Source organism: Cebus imitator, unplaced genomic scaffold, assembly GCF_001604975.1.
Source record: "Cebus imitator isolate Cc_AM_T3 unplaced genomic scaffold, Cebus_imitator-1.0 Scaffold735, whole genome shotgun sequence".
Taxonomy (NCBI): Eukaryota; Metazoa; Chordata; class Mammalia; order Primates; family Cebidae; genus Cebus; species Cebus imitator.
The window spans coordinates 47,330-74,481 of NW_016108050.1; the positions used below are offsets into that span (position 1 = coordinate 47,330).

Consider the following 27,152-nt stretch of genomic DNA (forward strand, 5'->3'; position numbering starts at 1 on the left):
GGAGTTTTGCTCTTGTTGCCTAGGCTGGGGTGCAACGGTGCAACCTTGGCTCACCGCAAGCTCAGCCTCCTGAGGCTCAAGTGATTCTCCTGCCTCAGCCTCCCAAGTATCTGGGATTACAGACATGCACCACCACATCTGGCTAATTTTGTATTTTTAGTAGAGATGGGGTTTCTCCATGTTGGTCAGGCTGGTCTTGAACTCCCGACCTCAGGTGATCCACCTGCCTTGGCCTCCCAAAGTGCTGGGATTACCGGCATGAGCCACAGTGCCTGGCCCTAAAGCCCCTTCTATAAACGGCATCACCCACCACCAGAACAAAAGGGTATTGTATTCCTAAACCAGCAGCCCAAACCATCCAACCTGCCCTTCCCTACTGCTTTCTGACTTTCAGCTTAAAGCATGTTCAATGTATTAAGTAACAAGTGTCAGTGAATGCCGGGCAGACCCCGAGTCACTCAGCACATATCACCCACTGCAACTTGTATGGACAGCATCAAACCTCATGCCTCATATCCTTTTTCTTTCTTTCTTTCTTTTTTAAATAAATACACATTAATGAGCAACCGAGAGAAGCTAGGGAAGTGAGATCAACATAAGGCATCAAGGACAGGAATCCAAACTCTACCTTCTGCCCAGACAGCAATTAACAAGCCTCAGTTAGGGAAATTACAAGTCAAACTGCATTGCCATTAGAGGTCAGAGAAATGTTTTTTTCTGAGATAGTGATAATACAAATCAGACTCTTGCTAAAGTCCTGCTTAGCTCTGAATATGCAGATTATTTCATCACTGTATGAAGCTAAGTATCAACCTTCTAAATCACTTGAAAATGACCATAAATTTCAAAACATGTATTCATTCTCAGCCACAAATTGGCCCCACCCAGAGTGCTTCAGCCTAGCCCCTTCATGCCTGCTCCTATGTTCCTTTCAAATGGCGTAAGTGAAAAATCCCAACAGAGATAGGGTGGGAGGCGGGTGGAGGGAATCAAGAGACAAACACCAAGTAGCCACAGGTGTGCAGAGGAAAGCGAATAAAAACCTTGTCTCAACCTCCAGCCACCTCCCAGCCTTCCCTTCTGGTATCAGTGTGAATGTCAAGAGGTGTGCAGATGCCCCAGTGCGGCCAGACTTCAGTGGGAAGCTAGTATGTGCCTTAACAGGACACTCTAACCCCCACTGGCTCTTCATCAGTATGACGCAGAGTTTGGTCCTAAAAGGCCTCTAGTGTTTTTCTGAGATATAAAAAGGAGAGTAGCAGTTTTCTAAAGAAAGGGCAGACTAATCAACACGTATCAGTTCAGATCACCACAGGTGGCTCTCATGAAAGGGGAGAGCCTAGCAGGCTGCTGGAGACCACCCTTCCAGGCCATCTGAGACACTGCAACTGTCAGCAGGAGGCGAGTGTCACTTGCAGCTTGCCTGACCCTCTCCCCCGTAGAGATGGCAGGGTCTGTTCAGAAATGTACTGAAGTCCTGTGGAGCTGAGAGGCTCAATGTGGTCCAACAAAAACCAAGATAAAGCTCACACTTCCGAATGACTGTTTCTCACAGCTCAGTGGCTGGGAGTGCTTCATTCACAGGGGACCACACCCTGATAACAGACACAGCCCACACCCTATTATCCATTAGGGCTGATACAGGAAAAGGGCAGAGGCTGAAACATCATGACTGACATCAGAGTCTGTGTAATGTTTCTGTAAACCACTCCCAGGGGCTGAGTCTCAGCAGTGCCAACTGGTCAGGGCTTCTAGGAATACCCGAGGCTAGAGAGTGAAGAGTCGCTGGGATCACCAGCACAGGCTTTAGAAGCTCTAATCTACTACAAACAACCAGGTGGCCCTAACACCGCACAGTGGGGATTCAGTTACTGAAATACAAAAGGTTGCAGTTATAAGCCAGTCCTCAGTAGGGGTCCTAAGGGAAAGCCACCTTAGAGTGAGGTACCAAAGGACAGCCACGTCTTCATTCTTCCAAGAGTAGATTCTGTAACACAATTTCTCAGCCTGTGATTGGACCCCTCGTAGTAGCAGTCACTTTCATGGTAAGTTCAGTAAATGGGAAAAGACTTGGATACTGAGAGAGGCCACTTTATGGTTTCTTTCAAGCACTGGCAAAGGAACTGGGTATGTTCAGTCTCACAGTAACTCAACTCCAACAGAAAGGATCCCAAACTCAAGGACTCTGTCGTGTCCTCAAAATATCACAATTTGAGGACACATAATCAAAACATAAACATAGGTACCGAACTGTTGGATGAGGCTATAACAACAGGCCTTCTCCCTGTCCCCCAGCAGGGACCCCACCTTCAAGGTCAGTCTCTGGTTCCTCAGTCCATCTAAAATATTGTGCCCATCTAAAATGAGGTCATCCACGCCGTGGTGAATTTTCTGGAGGGAGGAGTTAAACTGCAGTGATTCGTCCATTGGTATGGTGGTGTCAGAGTCCTGGGAAAGAAACATAGGCACTTAGATTAACTTTGCTTGTCAGTCAGTCAGCTCCTGGGGTCTGACTGCTCTGCTGGCCGAGGCCAAGCCAGAACAGCCAGAGAGGATGGTGCAAGAATCAGCGGATCTAATGGATAAAAACGCCATGCAAAGGCCCGGGGTGGCCTCTGTCCACACGGAAGAGGAATTTCCTTAGATCTGTCACTCTCCAAATGAGTTCCACTCCACAAGTAGCGTTCATTCTTGCCTCTGTATCATTATCTCCACTTAGGAAGAGCTATTCCTTCAAGATCTCACTGGGTGTCTCGTAAAGGCTTTCTCTGACTACTCGCTAACATAGCTTGTTCCAAATCTTCCTTTCCATGGCTTCCCCTTAATGTAGTGTTAAATGTTTGTTTTTGTCCTTTAGCTATTTTATCTACAATTTAGCTCTCCAAGTAGACTAAGGGTTGACTAAGGATAAAGGAGGCTGTGCTTCTGCATTTTCTTTTTTTTTGAGAAAGGGTCTCCCTCTGTCACCCAGGGTGGACTGCAGTAGTGCGATCTCAGTTCACCGCAACCTCAGCTTCCTGGACTCAAACAATTCTCCCACCTCAGCTTTCTGAGTAGCTGGGACCACAGGTGCATGCTACCATGTCCAGTTTTTTTTTTTTTTTTTTAGTATTTTTGGTAGAGACAGGGCTTCACCATGTTGCTCGGGCTGGTCTTGAACTCCTGTGCTCAAGCATTCTGTCCGTAGGCCTCCCCATTTTACAGATGAAAAAATGCCCAGAGAGGTAAAATGACTTGTCCAAGATCACAGAGCTGGTAAGAAGTCCCGTGGACGTGGGAGTCTGGGTACTGAGCGCAGGGCCTGCCCTGTTACCCATACTGTAGAGAGAAACACCAAGGGCCATCCTGGTGGCTCTACCTGTGCACTGAAAGTGGACTATAGACAGGGGCCAGGTCCTCACCAGCTGTGAGTGTCCTGTCTCTTTTCTGCCAATCACAAACTCTCCTGCCATGTACTGCTGGGGTTTGTTTTGGGTTTTTTTTGTTTTTTGTTTTTTGTTTTTAGACAGGGTCTCATTCTGTCACCCAGGTTCGAGTGCAGCCTTGATCTCCCAGGCTTAAGTGATCCTCTAACTCAGCCTCTGGAGTAGCTGGGACTATAGGCGCACACCACCATGCCCGGCTAATTTTTATACTTTTTTTGTAGAGATGAGGTCTCACCATGTCACCCAGGATGGTGAACTCCAGAACAATTTGCTGCCTTAGTCTCCCAAAGTGCTGGGATCACAGGCGCGTGCCATTGCGCCGGGCCCTACTAGTGCTGTTTTTACCCCTAAACCCCAGTTTCAATTGTCAAAAAAAAAAAAAAAAAGTTATGCCACCGTTTCTTTGCTGCTCAGATTCGGAATCATTTTGCACATGTGCATTTTCAACTGCCCCTGCTAACAGGGGAGCTCCTCACAGGCAGGAGTCAGGTTTTTAAATTTCCTCATGCGTTTTACTCCTAGTGCCTGAATTCACTAGTGTTCCACATGCAGCTGATGCTCAGTCCGTCAAAAGACACTAGTGTTTCAAAGGATCACTTAGAGACTTCCCTTCAGTAATCTGACAAGCACTTATGGAATGTGGCTTATATACAAATCTTCTTACCCTCCTATCTAAAACGGTATGGCTGATGGGCCATTATCTCTCAGAAAAAATGTATTATAGCTCCAGATGGTAGAATGACCAGGAAGAAGTTTCATCTGGCAAGTCAATGTTTGTTAGGAACTGACTGTACGCACAGCATCACGCCAGGCTGGCAAAAAAGCAGAATCATCCTGAGCCATTATCCTTGACCTAAAAAAGGCCTGAATGCTACATTATAACAATGTAAAATCCAGGCAGCATCTTTTAGTGTGTCTTATGGTTCATTATAATTTTTGAATTGTTAAACACTGTGACTTGACTGCTTACTCTGGAGAAGCCAACACTATGTAGGCATATTCTGAAACACCTGGGGCAATTTGTTGCAAAGCAAGGATACAGCATTGAGGGTTAAACATACAAAGCAGGAAATGATGTGAATTTTAAGGACAGGCTTAGAAAGCTAACATCTGTTTAGAAAATAAATCTCTGTAAAAAACAAAATACAGAAAGCCAAAGCACACTTCACCTAGTGGAATATATTACATAGGACACAGAAAAGGCCAGTATGTTCCACAGCCATGCGCAGGAAATGATCTGGTTAGGGATAATGGGTTCTGAGAAATCAAACGTGCAAACCAACACTTTCAGGCAGACTCTCGCAAGCAGTCCATCTAACCCTAAACATCTGTTAACAAATTCCTCCAAACTGCTGCTCAGACTAGAGGCAGAAACATTTTAATGCACCTGACACTGGAACCACACACATACTCAGTACAACGGCAACTGCCCACCGGCAGCTTTGAAATGCTGCCTTCTCTACAAATGGCCTAAGTTCTACTCATCTATCTCTATCTGATCAGAAAAACGTTTCCACCATGTGAACTTCCATCTTTCTGTCTCAGACCAGTCCAACCAGGTAATTTTCACCTCTGCCTATTCCCCTTCAATTTAACTGCTTCCTCTTCAGGTTTTTGTCTTAGAAAAAGAGATTCCTCTGTCTAGGGCTAGTCTCTATGGCAATGCACAAAGTTCCTGTCATTTCCAGTTGGTTTCCTCCTCATCAGTCTTCTTCAGACACCCTCTAAAACAGATGACGCTCAGAGATCTGAACTCTGTCAAGTGCAGGCCGACCCTCACCGCATGCCTGGCTTACGTTAGTGGTGAAGGTTCGAGACAGAAGCTCTTCTCGCTGCCTCTCTTGCTGTTCCCTTGCATGGCGCCGATGCTGGAAGTTTCTGAGAGCAGTCTGCAGGTGCTGGACATCATACTTTAACTGGTCAACCCGACTGGAATTGATGGAGAGAGAGATTAAATTCCAGGAACTCAGGTCAGCAGAGTCTGAGGGGGCCAGGCTTTGTACTGAGGAAAAGACGGCGTTTCCTTCTCCCTACACCATCCCACGATATACTCCCCCCGCTCCCCGCCCCTGCAAGATCTGATTTTGATCAATGATGTTGAAAGTAAAGAAGTAATTCGTGGTTAAAGTGAGATGGTAGCATGCAAGATTCCGGGAGCTTGACTTCAGTATCTGCTGCTCTCTGATTCTGGATGCATGACAGGGAACAGGGGACAGGAAGCAGGCTCACTGACCTCTTCCTGACCTTCTATGGATTATATCGCTCTCGTGGAAGAAGCCCAAGGGCATCTTTGAGGCAAAGCATCCACAGTTTCATAAAACTTTTGGAAACAAGCGCTGGGGGTGGAGGTGGAGAGAGTGGTTTCATTTTAATTTCATGGTGGACTATCAAACATTAGATCAGTATTTCATTATAGGTGGACTGATTGAAGTGATTTTTCATTTCAACCCAAGAAAAACCCAGCAGGAACCAAAGAGCAGAACAAAACTCCATGGCAACATTAGGCTTCAGGTGGCCATGGGTCTACTCAGAAAAACAGAACTGGAGGCAAAATTTCAAAATGACACCAAAGAGGTAAGGGGTCACAAGGCCTCTGAGTCACAAACCTTATAGGCTATTTATTTTGAGGGGGTATCACTCGAATAGAATTGTGGCCTTTGGGGGCGCTTTTTATTTGCTTAGTCTTATCTTTTCAACATGTACGTGGGTTTTCAGAATATTCTATCGCCTCCCCGCCTCAAGAAAAGCCTGTCTTGCCAGGCCTGGAGTATGAGAGCCATGTCAGAGGTCAGCACTTACAGTTTGGCATTCTGCCTTTTGTTAGGGGGCTCCTTGCTGGACAAAATCTCCAGGCGTTCTAGACAGCTGAATATCTGGTCTATGCTTGCTTGGATTTCGTTTTCTACTACTGCACAAAAGAGAAAAAAGAATAATTGCTGGAAAAAAGACAGTGAATTTAAATTAGAATGATAAATAACACGTTTTTTCAATATCCAATAAACCAGAAACACATATTTCAAAAGGAGAAACATGTATACACTAATGAATAACAGAAAAAAATTCAAGTTATGCTGTAAATGTTGTTTTGAAAAAAGTACATGTATATAGCTGTTAATGACATACAATGCCATTTAAAAANAAAAAAAAGGCTGAAGGTAAATCTGTAGAAATAAATGTCCTACTTTTAGAAAATAAACATGTAAAGGTTGTCCAAATAAATACTTTAAGCTAAGCTTTCTGTTATAGGTCTCTTTTCCTTTGGGATTCTCAGACATGGATTATAAATAACTAGTAAAAAGACTGCCAATTGAATAGTAATAAGGCTTTTTTTTTTTAAATTTTTAAAAAAAAAAGGAAGGGGAAGATTAGTATGTGAAACATGCAGAGAACAGTTCCCTTAAAGCTTTCTGTAAGAATGGGTGGGCTGAGCAATGCTGACGTTCCCAAAATAGACCAAATATCAATAGGAAAGGCCCAGGAAAGAGTCCACAGAGGTAAAGAGATATGATAAATACGGTCATTTTCCTTATCCCTTTTGGTAAGACTGGCAAAATGACCTCTTTCCATTTCTAATCATGTAACAATGAGATTGTTGAGAAGGCAAACAAAGTCCGATGAACAAAGAAGTGAAAATGTACACAAAAGAAAGCATCCAGACTGCTTCTTGCCCCATAAAGAAGTGACAGCGGTGACACTGCTCCTTCCTAGGCCTTTGCGCCCACAGTGAACAAAGAGAGTAGAGATTAGAGCAAGGTGGGGCACAGAACCAAGAGCAGAGCAGCTTTTGAAGCTGTGAAAGGAGACGTGAGAGAACAGGAGGAATGGGCCCGGCGGGAGCCCAGCAGTGAGGTGGGAAGGCAGCCCCCGCAGGTGGTGTCCATATGACCAACTCACAAAAAGGACCTTTCCTTAGAATAGAAACCACCCCCTCCACCGCCCCGCAGAAAAAAAAACAAAAAATCAGCATGCTTCTCAAAAGAAACCATGCTGTGGGAACTAAACTAATTAATATTGCTGTTCGTTTCTAAATAATCCTCCTAAAAAGCCAGAGTTCTCAGCTCTGAAGAAATGGCCAATTCCAGTTAAACATCTCTGAATTTTTATGCAGTACATTCCTCTAAGGACTAGGTAATTAGATTAAGACAGATGGAGGCAAGCGCTTCCATTCCCATAGGGCCATGTCAGGTTGAGTGGAGGGGTAATGGGGGATAAGACTTGTGGGATTCCAAAGGGCACACTCAGGGAAATCAGTGACTTTGCCATAGGGTTTTTCTGTCCACCCTAACAACAAAACTCATTCCATGCTGAATCATTAAGCCCCAGAGGCAGAGTGCAGTCAGGAAACCCAGCCCATTAGCACCCTGTCATCAGAGAAAGGACTCTGGCCTCCACAGTTAATTACTCACAGTGCACAGACTGCTTGTCTGCCGTCTCCAGGCGTCCCATGCGAGACTGGATCTCATGGACCTGCCTATCAAAGGAAGAGGGAGGAAATGAGTGAGATGGGAGTAATCAACATCGCTTCAGTCAGGAAAGACAATTTTTCGGATGCCAACATGTAACTGATTTAAATTGACAGCATCACCGAACTGTAAAATTTGTATGTGGCACTTTAGGCTCCATGTTTTGGCATGGTTTCTAATATCTTAACTACTAATAATAACACTGATAGGCAGATTGTGGGCGTTTACCAAATCCAAGATACTTCGCCAAGTCAATAACCCTATGAGGCAAGTACCACTATCATCCTCATTTTATAAATAAAACTGTTAAGTCTGGAAAGGTTATGTAACTCATTCAAGGTCACACAGCAAGTGATAAACCTCTAATTGGACCCCGCCAATCCTACTCTCTGTTCTATGACCCAATGTGCTAAGCACTGGCCTGTACTAGGAAGAGTCAAAGGGCGAGGGAGACATAATCCTTGTCCTTCAGAAACAACATAATTAGGAATGACAGGCTGGGTGGACACGAACAAGCCCTGGGAAGATTTACAAGAAAAGCAATACACATAAGTGTAAACAAACAGAAAGGGGGTTGCTCTGCACAGTGGTGTCACATGCAAACAGACGGAGGGGAGGGGGGACTGAGAAAGAGAAACCAGGTTCAGTTTTGTGGACGGAGAATTCTGAGCATCACTTTTGAAGAAAGGAGGCATCATTTGGTGAAGGAAGATAGAAGAAAATGATATGTAAAAATTCATACAAGACATGTCACGTGGATTAAAAGCAGGGTGGGCTGCTTGAAAGAGAATCAGGTCGAGGGAGAGGAAGATGAAGTAACTCACTGTAGGAAACCATTCAGAGGAAGGTCCTAAAAGACAGGGACCGCCTGTTTGGTAAACATTCTTCCCTGACAGTATGAATGAAAGCCACCTCATTTGGAAATGCAACACTATACCCTGGATCTGGGTCACACACTCTGGAGGATTCCCAAGCCTCCTCAAGACCCTTCCTAGTGGTCCTCCATGATCAGACCTTGGGATACTGCTTATGCTGGGCACACCATCCACTTCCTGGTGCTTACCCAAGTTAGAGCCCACATGAAGGGGGCCTGCTGGGCTCTCACATCATCCCCAACCCTGGATGGTCAGCAACCATTCTTCACCGTGAATACTGCAAACCATAACTCCAAATTTACCAGTGCCAGCCAGGCACCCAACTTTGGCTTAAGCTTGTGCCCAGTCTTTTCCAGGGCTTCCTTGTGGCCTCCAGACATGCCCTTGGGCACCAGAAGAAGCTGGGCGAGCTGTCAAATGGCTCCCCAAAGTGCTCCTAGGCCTGTAGCCCTGAGAAGCAACTAGAAATCACTAGTAGAGTCTGAGACCAGACCATTGCTTCTGGAAAGTAAGTGCGGGATATTCTGGGATGATGCAGGGGTGTGGAGCTAAGGGGGCTGATGGAAGAATGCCGCCTGAGGTAGCTGACATCTCAATCAGGGCAACCATGGGAACAGGTATAGGGGACTGGATGGTAACAGGAATGGAAAAGAGAATTAGGACTCTAATGAAGTCCTGATATAGGCTGTGAGGTAAATTTTCAATGGTGACTTAACAGAAAAATCTGAAAGTTACCAACAGAAACAGTGACATAATAAAAAGGTGGGGGAGGCAAAGAACAGCCAAGACCACTCTGAAGGAGGAGGAGGAGGAGGAGAAATGACTTGTCCCACCCATCATTATGACTTATAAAGCAGCAACAACGGAAACAATATGGTGGCAGTGCAGGTACAGACGGACAAGGAAAGGCAAACCCGACACCTGACCCAAGACGCAAGAGAGAGACAGACGCAGCCCCATGTATTGGGGAGCTTTTGAAAGAAGGGACTACAATCAATGCCAACAGCTCTGATTTGTTATCCATACAGAAAAAGGACACCTCAGACAACACATAAAAATAAACTCAAGCTCGCTTAAAACCTAAATGGGAAAAGCAGAGCTTTCAAACTTTCTGAAGAAAATATAGACGTGCATAAATGACCTAGGTTACAGGAGGACTTCCTATGCAAGACAAAAATCCCAAAACTACCCACTCCAACAAAACCCACAGACCACAAAGGAAAAAACGGATACAACTGACAACATTGAAACAAAAAACACCTGTACACCAAAGCCACAAAACAAATAAATAAATGAATGGCACAGACTGGAGATATCTGCAGCAGATTCACAAAGGATTGATGTGCAGAAAATATACAGAGAACTGTTACAAATCAACAGGAAAAGTCAAACAACGCATTTTTTTTTCTTAATGAAGAAAGGGCAAATGACACAAAGGACAACCCAAATGGTCAATCGACATACAAAATGACAATCAACTAGGAAAACACAAATGAAAAGCAATGAGGTCACATTTCTTTAGCCCATCAAACTGACAAATATTTTAAAGGTTGAAGACTTACGCATTAATAAGGATATAGGGAAACCAAAGCTCTCATTACCCAGCTGGATTATAAATTAGTAAAATGCTTAAAATGCTAACAATAACTAGTAGAATAAAGCATGTATCCATCCTATGGCCCAGCACTTTGATGAATACCTCCTAGAGAGGTCCTGGCATACACTGAGGAGATATGCAAGGCAGGGATGTTCATCAAAGCACTTTTGTACAGGCCCATAACCCATTGACTTTTCCCATCCAATCTCTATTTGCTTTGAACCAATTAGAGAAGATGTAGCCAATGATACAATTCCAGTCGCTACATTTCATGCTAAGAAAAGATAAATGTGAAACAACAAAGCAAGTACCAATGGTGAGGTGGGAACTACTAAAGTGGAAAATGTTTCAAACTGAACTGGCAATTCTGACAACACAACATGGCGGCTGCAAGTCAATTAGAAACAGGTGATACACAAGCATGACTTGGGAGCATGGACATGAGGAAAATGAAGCCCATGGGGTGGGCTTGGGTGATAATATAATAGAGCAGAGAAATAGTAGCAAATAAGCCAAGGTCACTGCAGCTGTCTCTAAAAAGGGTTTACAAAAGATCTAGGAAGAATTTTTGAATGGAAGTGCTTTTTAAATGTTCATGAAACTACTCACCATACCACCCCCCCAGCCCCCCCCCCACAACCCTGTAATACACACCCACTAAGCATCCAGGCTGCCTCTGACCACTGTGAGCATGAAAATGCTGTGTAACCTATACAGTATCACGTGTTTGTTGTTACTTTAAAGTAGTGGCAACAATCTGGTCATTTTCATTTCACTCACTTTGCCTTTACATTTAGCTCATTAAAGGGCAAAATCTATAAAGAAAAAAATGGTCTTAAGGTAATAGTTCTTAAGCCCAACTGCTTATCAAAATCACCTGGGGGGCCTGTTAAATGTAGTGCTTCTTGTGCCCTGGACATACTGAGTCACAATCCCTAGCAATAAGGTCTACGACAAGGGACTAATCTTGGACTATGCAGGGGACAAATGTGGGCACCTTTACAACCACTGGGATCTCAAAAATTGAAGCTTGGCTATTAGCTCCTCTATAAAGTTCATATAAATGAAATATTTAAGTGTAAAATATTTATTCTGTTTTTCACCTTTTATTTTCATTCATTCATTGTTCAGGTAAGTTCAGGAGTTTTCAAGTAACTTTAAAATGTCAATCTAATTCCAATGTACTCAATGTATTCAGGGCCATGGCAAGAGATAATCACAAACTGGGTTCAAAGTTCCAGTAAAATTAGTATGCTCAGCTACTGTTGTGTCAACTCAGCTACAATCGTTAATTTCCGCAGTTGGGAAAATTCATTGCTGGTGCTCTCCACACTCCACGTGTTTCCTGTGAAAGTAATTCAGTCACCAGTTCTGTATCATGGAACTGAAAGGAGCCTTACAGTTTAACCAGCCCACACTATAATAGCATTCTACGGATGAGGAAAAACAAAGTAAGGAGGTCTAGAACCAGAACTCCCGCTCCTAGTGCAGCACTTCAGAAAAAAGAAGATACTGCAGCATGAAAGAAAGCTGCCAGCACTGAGAATGGTACACAGTACATAGTAGGTGCTCAATAAATATTCATTGAATGAATGAGTGTCAGGGTAATAGAGAGCCTAATAATTATGAGGCAAAGCTATACCACTGCTTGTTTTGACAAACTGTACTGGAACACAGGTACTCAATTAGTTTACATACTGTCTATGGCTGTTTTCCCCATATAACAGCAGAGCAGTCACTACAGAGACTGTACAGCCCACAGAGCCTAAAATGTTTACTATTTTAAAACTGATCCTTAACAGAAAAAACTGGCAAACTGCTAGAGTCCAAGGGTGTGTTGCTGGAGCTGGAGGCCTACAGAGTTTATCTACACTCCACACACCTTGTTTGGGGCACCATTTAGTATTCCTCTTCTAAGCTATGCAGATTTCTCTGTGATTAGCTGCACTGAAAACAGGTACAGTCTAAGACTCTCTACACAAAATTATTCTTGACTATAAAATGGGTCATGGCCTTCTTGGCAACATCTTTTAACTAAATTAACTACATAAGACCATACATAACAGATTAACTTCAAGGCACTACTATTCCCATTGTGCCCTGCTACTGTAAAAGACCTGCCCTTTCTCAGTAACATGAACATAGTTTCGCTTCATTCTTTTTCTAAATGACTCAGAGGCTAGTTTAAGTCCCTTCCTATGTTTATGTGAGACTAGGGCTCCCCAGTGTAAAAGAAAGTTCTGTCATTACAAAGTAGGTTCTGTATTTTCGCCCACCCAAATGAAACCCTTCATCGCCAAAATAAAAGAAACCCATAAGCTTAGAAAATGAAAGCGTAAGAAGATCATCATCCTCTTATTCCTAATGGTCAGGGCCTTTCATTTCCAGGCCTTGGGAGTGTCATTTTAGGTGTTTTAATCAACAAAACTACAGCGTAAGTTTGAAAGTTCTTAATAGGATTCTTAACAGGATAGGTTTTTTTCCCTAAAAAATTGAGAAGAGGAACTAAAACTTGTACATGAGAGTTCACAGCAGTTATTATTCTCAATAGCCCAAAGGTGGAAATAACCCAAGTGCCCATCAACAGATGAATGGATAATAAAATGTGGTAGATACATACAACAATTATTCAGTCATAAAACGGAATGAAATTCTGATAACAGGCTACAATATAGATGAACTCAGAAAACATTAAGTGAAATAAGCTAGATACAAAAGGAGAAATTCTGTACGACTCCACTTACATAAAGTATCTAGAATAGGTAAATTCGTAGACAGAAGTAGAACAGAGGTTACTAGGTGCTCTGGAAGGAAGAAATGAAGTGCCTGATTAATGGGCACTGTTTGGGATGATGCAAAAGTTCTGGAAATGGATCGTAGTGATATAAGTTGTGAATGTATTTAATGTCACTGAATTGTACACTTAAAAATTGTTAAAATAGTAAATCTTATGTTGTGTATATTTTACAATAAAAAAAATCATAAAATTCTGTAGCCATAAAATAGAGTAAGTATGGCCGCATTACCATACTCAACTACGAATCTCAGCGAGTTCCAAAAGTGCAGGACGACGCGAATAAAGGACACTACCAAGGAATTTAAGTTGCGAAAAGCTAAACTAAAATTCGATTTTCTTAGTGATAACCTGTAACGAGATACGATTAACAAGTACTAATAGTGAATGCCACGTGGACAGCAACTTCTTTGTACCATAAAAATGTGGTCTTTAGTATAAATCAAGTAAAAATACAAATATTTTCCCGTACGTGCCTTGACTCTCCAATTAAGCAGTACACTCCTGCGGGCAGGGGCCGTGTCTCCTACTCCACGTTTCCTCTCGAGCTCTACCAACCCGGGGCACCGAGTAGGTGCCGGATAAAGTTTTAGAACCTCCAGGTGCCACTTTCCCCTCACCCAGTTTACCCAGTAGGTAGTCACGGGCTTGCAGACCCCAGGGGCCATCTACCCCATGTCCCCAAGCCCCAGGCTGGACCGGCTGATCTGGGCGTCCCGCCAGGGATTAAGTACTTCGGAGGCATCTCCAGCAGTGCCCCGGCAGAAAAACTCGGCCTCTTCTGCCCCAGCGGACGTCCGAGGCCCCAGCTCCAGAAGCAGGCCTCACCTGGCCTAGCCTCGCCTAGCCCCCGCCCGCTCCCCGACGCAGCCCTCACTTGTGCGTTTGCTGGTACAGGGGGTCCATGTCGCCGGCCCCGCAGGCCACTGATGCGGCTCTGGCTTCTTCGAACACGTCCTCACAGCCCCACTTCCGGCTTCCGGCTTCCGGTCTCAGGACCCTCCCTCCCCTGCAGGCCAGGGCTGCCCGCACGCGCGCCTTACTAGCAGTGGTTGCGAGATCGGAGAAGGGAAAAGAGAAATGAGGCCGGCGATGGAAGGATAAGTGTAGTCACAGGCTCGGTTTCACGTGAAGACCAAGGAGGTGTAGGCGTTCGCAGACGGCTAGCCTCAGTATTCGGTCAGGCATTGGGAAGGACAGTCGCGGGATACTGACGAGACGTCCTCAGAGCAAAGTTGCAGGCGAGCAGGGATACCTGCCCTTCTCTGCCGCAGAGGGACGGGGAGTTGTTGCTTGGCTTCGCTTTAAACCATTTAATCGGGGGTCTGGAGATTTCGCTCTCCATTGGATTCCTTGGCGCATGCTTTTCCTGTCTCGCATTTGTCCAGTCACTCTCCCGCCTCTCTACCCCTCATTCCTATTTATCCATCCAATAAATCCACATTGAATGAGTGATTATTATGTGTCATGTGTAAAGTGGGGAAAACCGGTTTCCTCCTGCCCTCAAAGAGGTTCTGGTCTGGAAAAGGAAATAAGATATATATACTGTACTATCAAAAGACAAAATTACAAGAAATGTAGTTATACATCTTAACTAGCTATTTGCGATCCTAGCACCGGGCAACACCTTATTCTGTAAAATAGAATGAGTATTCTGACGAGCGGACTAGAGAAGATTGTTTTTATAGACAGAAAAGGGCTGAAAAAAAAAAAGCAGAAACAAAGAACAAGTTTCAAAGTTAATTTACTTGTATTGGTTAAAGCAGAAGGGACTTCCTTTATCATGGGGATATGGCTATTTTCCCTCTCCTCTGATTTCTCCGAAGGTCAGATGAACAGCTTAATTTCGGCTTTGTGGCTTGGAACTTCAGCACGAGTGACTCTATTTTGGTTTGGTCTATTGGGCCTGGTGCAGGAGCTGATTCCAAACCAAAGGCTTTCTATAAATTTTATGTATCAAGACAAACATTCTACAAGAGATTCCAAACATTCCAAAGAGATTGAGCTGAGCTGGGGGTCGTCTCTAGGAGGAGATTTAGGAAAGACTTAATGAAGATGTGGCATTTGAGCCGGGACTGGGATTTGGACACTTCTGCGTCTCCACATGGGCTATCCCATTTCCATCCTCCCAAGTTTATCTGCTATTCCTCCCAAGGGAGGAGACGTTCTTTTCTTCAACAAGTTGATACTTCTGTTTTCCTGGATCCTGAATCCCACCCAGTTTTGTGTCCCAAGAGACTGTCCGCCCATGTACATTCTTTTCCTAAAATCATGTTTTCACTTTTTCTGTCATTGTGCATCTACTATGTACCATGCACAGATACGGGTGATAAGAACAAAAGCAAGACATAGCCCTCAAATCTCCGATGTCTCTCATGGTCTGTTAGGAGGACTAATCATAACTTCAAGCTACATTATTAAGTAGAATACATGCTACAATTGATACAAAGTACCATTTCCCTGGGGAGGAGCAAGAAGGGATCATGGACAAAACAGCATACTAATAGGACCTTCAAAAATCAGCAGAATCTTAACAGTGTCTTGCATATACTAACCACTCTGAAAATATTTTTTGTATGCAGAGATCAGGAGGGCATTTGAGGCTGAGGGACTAGCTTGAGCAAAGGCAAACAGAAGGAAAGAACATGAATCTCCTCTGGCTGGATTCAGGGTGCTTGGGCAATAACAGTATTTGAAGAAAGGTTAGAGCCAGATCATAGGAAATATCTTTTTTTGTTTTGAGATGGAGTCTCTCTCAGCTGCGCAGGCTGGAGTGCAATGGCGCAATCTTGGTTCACTACAATCTCCGCCTCCTGGGCTCAAGTGATTCTCCTGCCTCAGCCTCTTGAGGAGCTGGGATTACAGGTGACCACCACTACACCCGGCTAATTTTTGTATTTTTAGTAGAGACAGGGTTTCACCATGTTGGTCAGGCTGGTCTCAAACTCCTGACCTCAGATGATCCACCCACCTCAACCTCCCAAAGTGCTGGGATTACAGGCGTGAGCCACTGTGCCCAGCCAGGAAATCTTAAATGTCAGCAATTGCGTTTTTATTTATAGATTTTTATTTTGTAAGTAGTTGGAAGCTATTAGAAAAATCTGTCAGAGGATAGAAATATTAAAAATTTCTCTAATAATTTTTATGTCTATGTCTTCTTTTCCTTTGGGTCTTATGGCATCCCTGGGAAGTGGATAAGGCAGATAAGGAAATTAAGTCCAGAAGATCTCCCTTCTGCCTCTCAGTATCTTAATTCTTTACACACATTTAGGTCTTCCTCTAAATAGAAGAAAACTCCACTCTCCATCTTACTGCTTTCCTTTTTCTTTTCTTTTTTCTTTTTTTGTGATGGAGTCATGCTGTGTCACCAGGCTGGAGTGCAGTGGCACGATCTCAGCTCACTGCAACCTCCGCCTCCCAGGTTCAAGAGATTCTCCTGCCTCAGCCTCCCTAGTGACTGGGACTACATGTATGTACCACCATACCTGGCTGATTTTTTTTTTTTTTTTTTTTTTTTTGTATTTTTAGTAGAGATGGGGTTTTACCATGTTGTCAGGCTGGTCTTGAGCTCCTGACCTCAAATGATCTGCCCGCCTTGGCCTCCCAAAGTGCTGGGATTACAGGTGTGAGCCACCATACCTGGCCAGGACAGAGAGTTTCTGCAGTAGAGGAAGACTGAGTTAGAATGGTGAGTCAGTCATGCTGTGGGCAGGAAAAATACTTTGCCTCCGCCCTGTGACCATGGATAAATGTCTGACAGGCTTTTGGCCTCAGGTAATGGGATGAAGTCTTTAAGGAAAATCAATGTGATGACAGGTATTGAGCCTTTACCCGAACTTCAGGAAGTGCCCCACAGTTCCAGATTTCCAGAATTTAGCAAACCAAGTCATAGTTAGTGTTTGTTTCCTTTGTGGTGAGACAGACTTGAAACACGTGTGTCTGAAGGGGACTTGTGGTCTAACTTGATGAAGCTTAATTCTTATCTCTGGAACTGTATTAATCTGTTGTGTCTCTCTGGCCATCTCAACAAGATAAAACAGAATAATTATTTTTTTCTTTCTTTTTCTTTTGAGACAGAGTTTTGCTCTTCTTGCCCAGGCTGTAGTGCAATGGTATGACCTCGGTTCACTGTAACCTCCACCTCCCTGGTTCAAGTGATTTTCCTGCCTCAGCCTCACAAGTAGCTGGGATTACAGACATGAGCCATCATGTCCACTAATTTTTGTATTTTTAGTAGAGATGGGGTTTCAGCATGTTGGCCAAGCTGGTCTCAACCTCCTGACCTCAGGTGATCCACTCACCTCAGCCTCCCAAAGTGCTGGGATTACAGGCATAAGCCACCACACCCGGCTGTAATAGAATAATTCTATTATCCCTTCTCTTAAACTATTAGTGGGTCCTCTACTCCCCTGGCCTGGTCACTCTCCTTCTCAGTGCACCTTCCAATACTTTTTCCTCCTGGGCCCCCTTTCCCGCTATTGTGTGTCCCACCTGTGCCAATGCTCACATGTCACCTTGCACAGTTGGTGCCAGCTGTGCATATGCCCCACTTCCCCTACTAAACTATGAAATGCCCTCATCATTCCTCAACCAACCCCTCCACTTTCGATCATCCTCTTCAAAGTTCCCCAAAAGATCTTTCTAAAACACAGAGTAGGCTGGGCATGGTGACTCACACCTGTAATCCCAGCACTTTGGGAGGCCAAGGTGGGCGGATCACCTGAAGTCAGGAGTTCAAGACCAGTCTGGCCAACATGGTGAAACCCCATCACTACTAAAAATACAAAAATTAGCCAGTGGTGGTGGCACATGTTTATAATCCCAGCTACTCAGGATGCTGAGTCAGGAGAATTGCTTGAACCCGGGAGGCAGAGGCTGCAGTGAGCCGAGATCACACCACTGCACTCCAGCCTGGGCAACAGAGTAAGACTCTATCAACATAAATAAAAATAAAAAAATAAAAAATTAAACACAGGGTTGGTGCCTTGCCATGCTAAGCCTTTTGATGGCACCCTGGTGTCTAGAGAACATAGCAATATCGTCATCTTGGCAGACAGAGCCCTCCGTACTGGCCTCATCCCTGGTCATTCCCCCATCCTAACTAGAATAATTGCTGCTCTCCTCGAAAGGCCTTTGTGCCTTCCAGCCTTTGCATGCACTGTTTCCTGTGCTTCAAACACCCTTCCCTCCATCTCAGGCCTAAGCTACTCCCGTTCATTCTTCAGGTCCCACTCTGAATTCACCTTCCTTGGCGTGTGGCCCCAACCCTTAGGCTGGGCTAGAACCCCTACCCATGCTTCCTTAGCACTGGTGCTCCTTCTCAGAACCTGTCACAGGGGTCCCAATTCTCCATCCACTAGCCCGAGGGCAAAAGATGTGTCTTGCATCTCTGCATTTCCCCAGCATCCAGCTCAGTGCTTAGGGTGAGGTAGGTGCTTACAAACTTCCTGTTGCCTGGAAATGGACTCCGTTTCATTAACTCATTCTCCTAAGTGTCCTACCTGCTTGGCATTTCAGAAACCTAGAATTATTTGGAAGTCGACATTTAGGCAATTATAAACTGCCCACAGCGGTGGAGTCATTCGTGGTGGAAGAGCTGTCACCTGGAATCAGTGCAGAGAGCCAAACACAGTGCCTCCTCTTTAGACACCGGAACCGTTGCTCGTCCTGTGCCCCAATCCGTCTCATGGGACGCAGCACAGGCATCACCATGCCAGTTTTCTAGACAAGGACACTGAACTTCAGAGAAATTAAGTCACCTGCCCAAGCTGACCTAGCTTGCTGGTGGCAGAAGGGGACTAGGACCAGGCTGCAGTCATAAACCACCCTTCAGGTAGCTGCTGTATCATCTGGCCTTTGTGACCCAAAAAGGGCCCAGTCACACAGATAAACAGGACACCTCTGATGGCTTCCACTTTGGACAGCAACAATGACCCCAGTCATCTCCACCCCAAAGCCAGAGAAACATCATCTTGTCACCTCTGGATTTCTTCTCATCCCCTTGGGTTGAAGCTGAGCAGACAGACAGGCGAATTCAGAGGCTGCAATGAGAGAAACAAGCGTCTGCGGCCCCTCCAGGACCCACCAGGTGGAGGGGATGTTGCCCTTGGTGCTGCAGGAGGTGGGAAAGGGACTCTAAGGAAGTTGCCCTCCCTGGAGAGTCCATCAGCAAATTGTCTCATGTAGCCATAACAGCCAGGAGCAAGGTAGGGGAGGAAGGTTTTGTCTCAGGAAAGCCAGTGTATTGTAAACAGGATAAAAGGGGCTGGAAAGCCCCACTTATCACTGACTAATGTGTCCCCAGGTCATGGGGAGCTGGACCCCTACTAGGAGCCCTAAGGAGGAAAAGAGAATTCCTGATTAACCCCATCACCTGTGAGCCAGGCCAGGGCAAAGGTCTGGCTTTTTCTCTTGCTAAGCGATTCCCATGGTCATTAGGTATTCACAGGGCTCAGGAGCATTTCTAGGAACCCTCCCAGACTGGAGAAATGCCTTCTGCACCCGCTGCTCTTCGAGGCCACACAGAACAGGGTGTAGGTGTGCACATCTTTGGGAGGGCAGGAGAGGAGGTCTGAGGAAGGCAGGGGTGGCGTGAGGCTGGGGGAAGCTGCATGGGGAGAGTGGTGGTCTCTTGGTCAGTTGTTGGAGAGGAACAGGCTTGTGTGTCACATCAAGCGGTGGGGTGGCTTAGTTTAGACTTGAGGGGTTGGCTGCGAAATCAGTCTCTCTGGACTCTCATTAATAATGATCTCATTCATTCCTTACAAGCCCCTCCTATCCAAGTATCTTAATTTATATTTATTTATTTATTTTGAGATGGAGTCTTGCTCTGTCACCCAGGCTGGAGTGTAGTGGCGTGATCTCGGCTCATTGCAACCTCTGCCTCCCAGGTCCAAGCAATTCTTCTGCCTCAGCCTCCCAAGTAGCTGGGACTACAGGGGTGCGCCATCATGTCCTGGCTAATTTTATATTTTTAGTTGAGACGGGGTTTCACCATGTTGGCCAGACTGGTCTTGAATTCCTGACCTCAGGTGATCCACCAGCCTCGGCCTCCCAAAGTGCTGGGATTACAGGCGTGATTCACGGTGCCTGGCTATCTTAATTTACAGATGAGAACAGTGAGGCTCAGTAGGTTTATGTGAAGCATCTTAGGCTATGCAGCAGGCAGGTGGCCAGTTGAGACCTAAATTTAGGCCTCGCTGACTTCCAGCTTCGGCATGTAAGCACCAGTCTGATCAGACACACCAGGTCAGTATTAAAGTGTGAAGACTTCTGAGGGAGGCTGGGATCATCTGAGTTCTACTCTCCCCTGAATGTACTTCACCCCTCCGGGGAGCCTTCTTCGGTTATCTCCGTCTCCTTTTGGGACCCCATTTTCCTGGACCATTAGGACGTGGGATAGTAGAAAGAGTTCAGTATTTTCAGACACAGAGCCTGAGTCTGATTCTCCAAGCTGCATTCTTTGGACAAATCAATTAGTTACTCTGAAACTCATTTTCTTTATCTTTAAGATGGAAGCAATACTGCCCATTCTACGTATTTCACTGAGTTGAAAGAGAATTAAATGAGAAGGGGCATGAAAGTACTTTTCATTTTGAGTGTTATTGTCACAGCAATTATCACAGGAGCTCCTGACCATTTCCCTCTGCACCCACCTTCCTCTACAAGCGTCCTGCCTTCACATTCACCTGCCTCCACACCACCGTATGCTTGTCATGCACCTGCTCAGGAACCATCAGTGGCTCCCTGCTCCTGCTTCCTTAGCTTGGAATTCTGCCTTCCACAGACCACCCCACCTCTACCTCCCAAACTCGGAGCCTCTGCTTCCCTGCCCTGCCTGAGCTGACCGTGGGTTCAAGCCATGGATCCTACTCTGGGTGCTCTAATACACTGTGTGTTTTCACACCTGTGGGCCTTTGTGGTCTCCCTAAAGTGATCTGTCCCCTCCTCCAAGCTGGCTCAGATCCCAGCTCCTCCTCCAGCAGCCTTCCTGACCACCCAGCCTTTGGCAGCCTTTCCACCGTCTTGCCTTGATTGTTCTTGGCGTTCAGCTCGCTGGCGTGTTGACTTTCCACATGTAATCAGTCTCCAGGTTGGATCATACGCTTCTTGAGGACAAAGAGGTGCTTACATCTTTCAATGAATCTGCTCAACTACCCCAGACTAGACAGGTGATGGCTAAGAGGCCATCTTCAGGAATGACTCCATTTCCATGTGGGTTTAGGATGCTTTGCCCCACTGTGAGAGCCACTGGAACAGTGGCACTTGGAGGATCTGGTGCACTGAAGGGCTGAATAAACATGGATGCGGATTACAAGGTAAGGAGTTCGAGACCATCCTGGCCAACATAGTGAAAACCCGTCTCTGTTAAAACACAAAACAAGGCCGGGCACAGTGGCTCAAGCCTGTAGTCCCAGCACTTTGGGAGGCCGAGGCAGGCGGAGCACAAGGTCAAGAGATCGAGACTATCCTGGCCAACATGGTGAAACCCTGTCTCTACTAAAAATACAGAAAAAATTAGCTGGGCATGGTGGCGTGTGCCTGTAGTCCCAGCTACTCGGGAGGCTGAGGCAGGAGAATTGCTTGAACCCAGGAGGCACAGGTTGCAGTGAGCCGAGATTGTGCCCCTGCACTCCAGTCTGGCGACAGACTGAGAGTCCATCTCAAAAAATAAATTAATTAACTAAATAAATAAAAAATAAACATCGATGAATTGACTCCAGCTGCAGCAGGCCAGTGTGGAGGTGGAGGTTGTTTTTGGCAGGTGGCAAAGAGTGCCAACCCAGAAGTCCTCTATTCTACAGCCCCACAGGGCTTGACCTGAGCATGCAAAAGACCCTGTGTCATCCCGATCCCAACTGATCCCTGCCACTCAATGAGTCCTTGGGGTTTCAGGTGGAGAGTGGGAGATGGGGGTGTGGAGTAATTGCCTTCTTGCTCACTTGCCCACAGGGAAATAGAGGCCCAGAGCAGGGATGTGATCAGCCCAATTACACAGAATTCAAAGACCAGCTGGAACCTGCATGTTCTGACCCCCATCCTGTGCCCAGCTTTCTACTCTACACTGCCTCTCAGGTGACACACACAACAGCAAGTAAGCCCTGCAGACAGAGACATTCCAGACCCCCAGGCTCAGGACCAGAGCTCGGGAGCCATCCTCTCAGCTAGATTGCCTTCAGCCTGCCAAAAGGAGGAGCAGCTCAGCCCAGACTGAAATTCTCCAAGGAGGAAGTTCTACCTGCTTCTCCATGCCCCCAAGCCCACTGTACCTTACTCATTCCATCTAGAATTTTCTCCTGTTGAAAGGAAGGCACTGGGTGGGAAGAGGAGGGAGAGGATCAGGAAAAATGATAAATACTAGGCATAACACCTGACACAAGTCTACGTATATAACAAACCTGCATGTGTGCCTCGATTTTAAAATAAAAGTTAAACAGAAATAAAGGTGCTATTGCCATGACCCAAGCCACATTGTCTAGAGCTGTGCCATCCAATACACTAGCTGTTAGCCACATGCAGCTCCTGAGTACTTGAAGCGTGACCAGTTCAAATCGAGATGTGGTGTTGCTGTAAAGCATACACTGGCTGGCTTTGAAAGACAGGACCGAAAAAGGTCAAATATTAAGATGCTTAATGTTTATGTTTATGTTGAAACAATATTTTTCATCTGTATTGGGTTAAATAAAATATATTAAGCTTAATTTCACCTGCTCCTGTTTCCGTTTTAAATACGCAATCTAGAAATTTAAAATTAACTATGTGGCTCATATTAAATATCTGCATTTTGCCAGGCACAGTGGGTCACTCCTGCAATCCCAGCACTTTGGGAGGGGAATGTAGGAGGATTGCTTGAGCCCAGGAGTTCAAGAGCAGCCTGGGCAACATAGTGAGACCTCATCTCTACAAAAAAAAAAAAATTGAAAAATTAGCCAGGTGTGGTGGTGCATACCTGTGGTCCCAGTTACTTGGGAGTCCAGGTGTTAGAGGCTCCAGTGAGCCATGTTTGTGCCACGGCACTCCAGCCTGGGTGACAGAGTGAGGCTCTGCTGCATTTCTACGGTTCAGAGCTGGTCTGGATCGTAACCTTTGGCCTCTGATGAGACTACAGGCTCCTGGAGGGCAGAGCTGCCTTGGATGGTGCTTCTTCCACCAGCCTCACCTCTCCCAGCCCGACAGCTCAAGGCCTGCACATGCTGCTGTACAAAGTGCGTCCCCAGTTTTCCAGACTGAATAGCTCATCCATTTGGGCTCCTGTGAGGTTCTCAGATCCAAAGAATGGATCCCAGAGTGGGGTGTGAGGACAGTCCAGGTGAGCTTTCTGTTGGAGGTGAATGGGGCTTTAGGGTTAGGCCCCTAGGCGGCATTCACTCTCCGGAAGGTGCAGGTGCTGAGCCTGGGGACGTGGCCAATCTCCCCCTGCTCCCAGCATGTCAGGCTTCAAGATGGTTCTTTCATTGGGAGTCAGGCGGCAGCCACATCTCTGCAGAAGTCCACAGCTGAGCTCACAGCAGTCCCGAGGGTGGTCCTAATAGCTCCCACCCCCTCAGGCAAACCCCCCCCTCAACATCCACCAAGCTAGCCTGTGCCCTTCCCTTTCCCACACCCAACCCCAAATAAGCCAGCCCAGTGCAGGTTCTCGGAGGCCAGGCAGTCAGGGGCCCTCCCTCCCTTACCCTATTTTCAGCACCTCCAGGAGACAAGCTGCATTAATGGTGATCATTTTGCAGCTTTGAAAGGGAAGCTCCCAGGACCCTGAGGCACAGGGTGAGAGGAGCCCTCTTGAGGAGAGGGCCAGACGGCAGGCATCTCAGAGGCCCCTTCCCGCTGCAGGCCATGGGGCCAACGTGTCCCGACACTGACAGGCTTCCTTGCACAAGCCAGACCTCACAGAGTGACGGGGTGTGGGAGGAGGGGGACGCAGAGACCGGAGGATTGGGGGCTCATCCATCATGAACCGTCAAACAGCAGGGCCATAGCAGCCTCTGCAGCTCACCCACCCTCCAAACCTTAGCCTCCTGAATCAAGCACATTCCACTGGTGGGGGATTAGGGGGTCGGTAACCCAGGCTGGGCTGGCCCCCAGCCTGCTCTCCCACCGTGCCGAGACTGAACTCCCCTACCCCCATTCCCAAATGGGGTTGTGGTTAAGGGGCTCAGGGCAAAATAGAAATTGGTGGGGCTTTTTTGTCTGCCCCTGTTTTTAAGAAAATAGCACACACTCTGAGAGGCAATCTTTAACTTTTTTTTTTTTTAAAGACAGGGTCTCACTCTGTCTCCCAAGCTGGAGTGCAGTGGCTTGATCATGGCTCACAGCAACCTCAAACTCCTGGGCTCAAGTGATCCTCCCGCCTCACCCTCCCGAGTAGCTGGGACCACAGGCACACACCACCAGGCCTACCTAATTTGTGTGTGTGTGCGTGTGTGTGTGTGCGCACGTGCGCGCGTGTGTATGTGTGTGTGCGTGTGTGTAGAGACGGAGGTTTTACTATGTTGCCCAGGCTGGTATCGAACTCCTGGGCTCAAGCGATCCTCCCACCTAATCCTCCCAAAGTGCTGGAGCTACAAGTGTGAGCTCTTTTTTAAAAATTAAATTAAGGGAGCTGAATTGCACTGAAGATCTCCAAAGCCTTGTTTATGCCAAGAGCTGGGGCTGGAGGGAAAGAGGGGCTGCTCAGATAAGAGCAGAGGACCAGCAGTCCTCTCCTCCGAGCCCCACACCTGTGCTTGAAGCATGATGGTCAGCTGGCCCCAGGTGCCCCAAGTACTCACTGCCATGGTCAACCCCTCTTTACCAGGTGGGTCCAAAGCATGAAATTTCCACTTCTTTCTCCAAAGGAAGTCCTGCCTGGAGAACTGCAGTCCTGAGGACAGAAGGGCCTGGAAGAGCCCCCATCCTTGGCAGTGGCTCATAGAGGAATCAGAAAGGCCCATGTTTGAATCCTGGCTCAGCCCCCTGCTGTCTGTTGACCTCGGCAGGCTACTTGAATGATCTAAGCCCCTTTTCCCTTCATTGGCAACTGCTCCTGGGATACGTATTCCTGGTGGAGTGGAAAGCCATCTTGTCTTGCCATCAGAGATACCCGGGCCGGTGACTGGCTGTGAATCCTCATGCAACTTAATTGACTCTTCTGACCTTCAATTTCCTTATGAGTTTTTTGTGAGGAATAAATGAAACCATGTATTTAAGAGTACCTGATTAGTGGGCTCCAGGCAGAACCCTGTGACAGTGCCTGGCACACACATGGTGTTCAATCATGTGCCTTGGGAGGCGGTGTTTCATTTTTGTGCCTCTGGGAGGCGGCGTTGCATATTAGGTAATAGCCTCAACTCTGCAGCCTGAATGCAGATCTGGGCTCTCTGCTGCTCACGAGATGGACGATCTTAGGTAGGTTGCTTAACCTCTCTGTGTCTCAACCTCTTCCTATATAAAGTGGGCATAATCAGAGCACCTTTCTCCTAGGGTTGTTATGAGGCTGATATACTATCAGTTCATAATTATAAAGGGCACATGATACATAGTGTAGGAGTGTTATATTAAATAAAATTAAATTAGCCAGGCATGGTGGCATGCACCTGTAGTCTTAGCTACTCGGGAGGCTGAGGCAGGAGGATGATGGCTTGAGTCCAGGAGTTGAAGGCTGCAGTAAGCTATGATATTGCCACTGCACTCCAGCCTGGGTGATAGAGCAAGATCATGTCTCTTAAATTAATTTGATTTAATTTTTAAAATAAAATTTATTCCCCACCTTCCTGGCCTAGACATGCTCATCACCCGTCTGCTGGCCAGGGTTCAGGACTTTTGCAGGCACTGTCCTGTTAGTTCAGGGAAGTCCTTTCCAACCTTGTGACTATTTTTTGTGGGAGAGGTGAGGGAGCCATGCTCCAGAAGAGGCTGGGTGAAGACCTTGACTTGGCCTCTGGTCCTTGCCTCCCACCCCACCCATCAGCCTGGTCAGAAGCTAGGACACAGAGCTCCTTCATGGGCTGGTTCTCTGGAGTGGGGGCTGGGCTGGGCCAAGAGAGTTGCTCCTCACTGCTCAGGAAGAGAACGACAGGCAGGGAACACATTCGTAACCACCCAGCGGTCAGCACAAAGGTGGCACAGGAGGAGCTTCCTCTCCAGGAGGAAGGGAGAAGGTCGGCGGCCCATATCCGGCCCTGCCCATTCCTCCCAGATGCTGTGGAAAGATGTCCTGGCCACTCCGTCATTGCTGGGCGGGGTCTTTCCTTCACACTGGGGCAGGTCCCTTTGAGGACCCTGGTCTGCAGGGCTGGGCACACACAGGAACACAATCCCCTTACCCCATCCCCCAACACACACATACACATACACACACACACACACACACACCTGCACACACACACACAGAGTACAGGGGCTGGAGGGTAAAGCAACTGATGAATGACTTGGCTATTTGTCTTCCACGGGGCTGTCCCGGCTGCAAGGCTACACCATATGATGTACACTGGGCTTTGGGGATGATGGCTTAGCTGTCAGTGCTCATTGCTCAAAGGTCAAGGACATGGATCAATCCCTAGTACGGCCCTAGGTTTTCTTCTCTTTCATAGCCACAGATGCCATCCTGCACCAGGGCTTGCTCTCTTCTTCATGTGTGACATGTGCAAAAGGGAACAACTTATGACTCGGTTGAAGGATGAAATGGAGTCTTTTTGCTGCTGCCCACTCTTGCTGGAAGTGACTTATTTCAAGCATGATCTTTAAAGCGGACTATAAATTCTGTGATGAAGGCTGTCTAGGAAGGTCATCTCGGCCCAGGAGGTGACTCATGTCTGTAATCCCAGCACTTTGGGAGGCGGAGACAGGTGGATCATGAGGTCAAGAGGGCGAGACCATTCTGGCCAACATGATGAAACCCTGTCTCTACTAAAAATACAAAAATCAGCTTGGCGTAGCGGCACATGCCTGTAGTTACAGCTACTTAGGAAGCTGAGGCAGGAGACTTACTTGAACCGGGGAGGCAGAGGTTGCAGTGAGCCG

The 27,152-nt window shown here is 46.5% G+C and overlaps 1 protein-coding gene across 2 annotated transcripts in view; it reads right to left on the bottom strand.

Moving 5' to 3' along the window:
* GOSR2 (golgi SNAP receptor complex member 2) overlaps positions 1-14,152 on the bottom strand; it is an 18,863-nt gene extending 4,711 nt beyond the window's left edge. The window contains exons 1-5 of one of the 2 annotated variants that reach the window (XM_017519302.2): positions 14,032-14,152; positions 7,832-7,896; positions 6,225-6,333; positions 5,222-5,354; positions 2,308-2,448 (exon numbers count right to left, since the gene is read on the bottom strand). In XM_017519302.2, the coding sequence (XP_017374791.1) occupies positions 2,308-2,448; positions 5,222-5,354; positions 6,225-6,333; positions 7,832-7,896; positions 14,032-14,060 (477 nt within the window). In that variant the 5' untranslated portion in view covers positions 14,061-14,152. The remainder of the gene's footprint in view (positions 1-2,307; positions 2,449-5,221; positions 5,355-6,224; positions 6,334-7,831; positions 7,897-14,031) is intronic. The other variant, XM_017519303.2, reaches the window with a different exon arrangement.
* Positions 14,153-27,152: the final 13,000 nt, after the last annotated feature.